Raw genomic sequence first — 4702 nt, forward strand, 5'->3', positions numbered from 1 at the left:
GAGCTCATCCATTGCCATGAATTGAGATATCATGAGTATGCTGATTATACCCAATTATACATCTCTGCTTCTGGCAAAGTAAGTAGTGGTGTGTATGTCGAAACTCGGTGCTTTAGAGATTGTGAAAATGTGGATGAAGCCCTACATGGCATGGGGCCAGGTTATTTGAGGGACTACCTCTTCCCAATTACTTCTGCCCATCCTATCAGAGAGGGTATGTTGCTGGTCCTGTCAATTAGGGAGTTTCAGTTGGTTGATCCTAAGTGGCAGACAAATTCACTGTGCCTTCTGCTTTATGGAGCATCCTTATCCCTAAAATGAGGCTGGCCTTTTTTTGCTTTCCAGAGGGCCCTCAAGACCTGCTTGTATCTGCAAGCTTGAGAACTTCAGGGGACTGGTGAAAGAGATAGTTCCTGGGTTATTAACACCTCCTCTTTGCCTAATCTCTGTTTTATTCTGTGCTTTCTGGTGTGGCTTTAATAATTTTAAAGTTCAACTGTATTAAAATCGATTTATATATTTTATTTTAACTTTGTTGTATGCCACCCAGAGTCACTTGATGGTGAGATGAACAGCAATATAGATACGATGAATAAATACATAAATAATAGAAAAAACAAATGATTTCTTTATTAAGGTAAGCCATTTATTGAAATGCATTGCTAGTTAGTATGTTTATGCTTGCAATGTTATTTCTAATGTGCAGAAGGAAACATTTCACTGCCAGTAAAACAGTGGTTCTCAACCTTTTTAATGCCGCGACCCCCAACCGGTCGTAAGTCGAGGACTACTCAACCGATCGTAAGTCGAGGACTACTCAACTGGTGCAGCACCGTTTGCAGAATGGGACTTTTGGCGGGCTCAGCAGGGCAGAGACAGCCTGGACCATTCCTATTGGCTTTTGAAAGCCAATAGAATGAGACTCTATTCAAGAGAGTCTCTTCTATTGGCTTTCAAAAGCCAATAGAATAAAAGGGAGTAGCACAGCTAAGGAAAAGGGGAAAAAATGGCAGACTGCGTTGTTTGGCGACCCCCGTGAAATGGTCATTCAATCCCAAATGGGGTCCCGACCCACAGATTGAGAACCACTGCACTAAAAGATCCTATACAGAATATTGAAGCTGTTTTTCTCTTCGGCAATTTCTTCATGGCGCAAATGCTCAACAAAGAAGATTCATCAAATGCCCATGGTCCTTCAGTTCTTGACTTCCATCTATGAGTGTCTAAAAGGACCATCAATGAAAGATGGGGGAAAACCAGGAAAATTGAGTCCCCCCCACACACATATCTTTTTATTATGTATCAGAAGCATCCATGCATGCAAAAATGATAGGCTTTAATCATCTAGCCCAACCCACTGTTTGAACACCCTCCAGTATATCTATCTATAGTATATCAATTTCAGTATAGTCACAATGGAGCTCATCATTTCCAAATGAAAGCTTATTTGAGAAGACAGAATAAAACATAATCATTTGTTCCCCCCCCCTATATATCCTATTCTAAGAATCTTGTCTTAAAACGTTAATGCCACCGAGCAGCTAAATTTACCATTCCACAGACATTTTATGTGTTATGCTTATTTTCTGGAATACATCAGAACTTGTCCATTAATTCTTCTTTTATCATGCTTTAGAGAAAATAATTTTTGGCATAAGCAAACTTTTAAAAATTGTCTTTGAGTAATGAAGTATTCTAACAGTAGAGATCCCTCCAACTATACCCTATGAGACCTAAACTTCTCCAGATTTTGGATTTCATTTTCCACTTTTCATTGATTTGAAGGCTGGAATTAAGGATCCTCTCAGGTCTGAGAGATTAGACGTTCTGTAGATATACTGGATTTACTACTTCTAAAGTGTTGAATCTCGCTTATCCATCTAATTTGGCTGTGACTGAGGTTTCACGTTCCTCTCCATGGCTTTCCTCTTCCTTAAAAACTTTCTCAAATATCACTCTGATTATCATTCTAGATGGTCTTTGTTTGTCTCTTCCTACCAGAAAATAGATGAGTGGGTTAATGGTGCTATTTAAGGAAGAACAAATATAGGCATATTCATAGACATAAGGATTATCAAACTGGGGATAATAGAGTGAGAGATACTGAATAGCATTCATTGGAAAAGCAAAAAAGAGAAAAAAGAGAAGAGTGAGCAAGATGGTGATCCAAAGTTTTCCTTGCTTATGATGAGAAGGTAGTGAATAGGTTTTCAGTGAAAGGGCTATTGTGGAGAGAGTCATTAAAGGAGTGAGAAGTAGGGCATTCAGGAGAAATTGGTAGAACCTTAACATATAAAATCCAGTTGTTAACAAGAGAATGACATGTAGAGAAGAAAACAGGAAGTTGAACACCCATATTATGTTACATATAATGGTGGACATTTTTCGAGAACGGTGCATTTGATACCAAAATGGGAAAAATACTGCGGTGCACCTGTCAATGCTCATAGCCGTCAAGATGCATAAACCAGCACTGTACATGAACAAGAAAAGACCCCGAAATAAGGTCTTTAGTGGATCATCATATTCTATATGATTAGCTTTGGCTATAAGCCAATATACATCAATGGCACCAAGACCGATGAGCACACCAAAGTCAGCGATGGAGAGATTCAAGAAGTAAACTGAGAAATTATTCCTCTTAATGCGGAACCCAAGAAGCCATATGGTGCCTCCGTTTCCCACAAGTCCCCAGAGGCAGATAACTAGAGTTATGGTGATCATCAAAAACACTCCTAGAGGAATGGTGCCTTGATCTTCTGGAAGACTGGTCTTGTTGTGGAAGCTCTCCGTTGCATTGTGTGATATGTTATATTCCATTCTAGCATTCGGCAAGGACAGCACTAAAATTCAGCACGATGGACAGTTATTAATTTGGTGTTCTGATGTATAGAGACTCCTGGTGGGAGAAAAGACATAGGATATCATTTATATTTTTTTTTCAGATATGGAGCTAAAGAATTATTTCAGCCTGACTTCACATGGATTAATGAAAACAAATTAAATTAGAAACGGGAAAAAAATAATCAATGCATTTATGCTTGATGCCATTTTAATATGCATTATCCACAAGTCTTGTTTCTACAGGAGTCCTTTTTGTAATGTTACAAAAGGCAGATTGAGTGGAAGAGTTGAAATAAAGCCTGAACTGAATTCATCTGAACCTGAAAATGAAGATGAGAAACAGCCATCGGCTTCAATCGCTATATTAGGTATCAGTGAAATACTTGTACTTCTCAAATCTCCAAACTTTCCTTCTACCATAAAAGCTCAGACAGCAGTATCATGCAACGATTAGGCATAGATTTATTCTAAACATTGCTTTATTATTTTAATTCAATTTTGCACATTGTACAAAATTAATCTGCAGCTTTACTAATATAAAATTAGCATTTCACTTGTATTTGTTGCATTTGCTCTTAACACATCAAGAAATGTTTCTCCTTCAGCTAAGCTATCTATCTAGACCAGTGGTTCTCAACCTGTGGGTCGGGACCCCACTTGGGGTCGAATGACCATTTCAAGGGGTCGCCAAACAACGCAGTCCGCCATTTTTTCCCCCTTTTCCTTAGCTGTGCTACTCCCTTTTATTCTATTGGCTTTTGAAAGCCAAGAGAATAGGCTCTCTTGAACAGAGTCTAATTCCATTGGCTTTCAAAAGCCAATAGGAATTGTCCAGGCTGTCTCTCCCCTGCTGAGCCCACCAAAAGTCCCATTCTGCAAACGGTGCTGCACCAGTCGAGTAGTCCTCGACTTACGACCGGTTGGGGGTCGCGGTATTAAAAAGGTTGAGAACCACTGATCTAGACTATTTTTAAATCACCATCGTGTGTATGTGTTTCCTAACAATTGAATGCTGTAATCTGGATGAGGATTGTAAGTGAAAGTCTCTATGCTTCATACCCAAACTTTCCTTTCCTCTTCAAACAAGGAAAATATTGTACTACATATTTTATGTCATATCAAGCAGAGATCTCCCATTAAACCACCTGCATTGGAGCCTAAACTGAAGCACAGAAATATTCATTTCCCTCAGCTAAGTGGAATCTTACTTCAGACCTCAGTGTGAGAAGATAATCAAAGCAGGCACGTCTTTCTCTTATTAGAAATGACAAGGTTGTGCAACTTAATATTCTCTTTTCACAATCTAGGCCACCCCTGAATTATTGGAGCTTTATAGGGTCAACAAAGATGCTGATGGGATAACAGGATAAATTTCTGGAGACAGAGGAAGTCACAGTAGGGAAGAAGAGATTGGTTTAAGAATGGCCAGTATATGTTTTTCTATAGGCTAACAGGATTAGAACTCTTCAAATATCATTACATATTTTAACAATTGTTCTTGTGGATCAGAACAATATTGTGGTATTATTTTGCAGTAAGAAATACAAGAAGAATATCATATTTATTTAAGAATCAAATGTATAAATTAGAAGGAATCTGACTTATTATAGATTATGTGAAGGTAGAATCTAATGGATCAAATTCTCCAGGTCATTACTGGGCTAGTTTATTCACCGTTTCATTTATTTATAAGCTACATTTTACAATCATGTTCTTCCCCAAGTTTGCAAGAAAACAGTTGTAAGATATTTAAAAAAAAGATCCTGGACATAGTAGATTTGTACAGATAGTCCTCAACTTACAACAGTTCATTTAGTGACTGTTTGAAGGTACAACAGCATTGAAAAAAGTGACTTAT

The 4702-nt window shown here is 38.1% G+C and overlaps 1 protein-coding gene across 1 annotated transcript; it reads right to left on the reverse strand.

Annotated features, from left to right (window-relative positions):
- Nucleotides 1–1872: 1872 nt before the first annotated feature.
- Nucleotides 1873–2820, reverse strand: LOC120309419 (mas-related G-protein coupled receptor member H-like). Its single transcript, XM_039346605.1, has one exon. It carries the CDS (start codon nt 2818–2820, stop codon nt 1873–1875), a length of 948 nt encoding a protein of 315 aa, XP_039202539.1.
- Between the last annotated feature and the right edge of the window lie 1882 nt (nt 2821–4702).

This window comes from Crotalus tigris, unplaced genomic scaffold, assembly GCF_016545835.1.
Source record: "Crotalus tigris isolate CLP2741 ecotype Arizona unplaced genomic scaffold, ASM1654583v1 scf7180000018016.4438896, whole genome shotgun sequence".
NCBI classification, from domain to species: domain Eukaryota; kingdom Metazoa; phylum Chordata; class Lepidosauria; order Squamata; family Viperidae; genus Crotalus; species Crotalus tigris.

Bases quoted from the DNA above. Each gene is read 5' to 3' on its own strand.
- LOC120309419 (XM_039346605.1), bottom strand. From the start codon at position 2,820: ATGGAATATAACATATCACACAATGCAACGGAGAGCTTCCACAACAAG.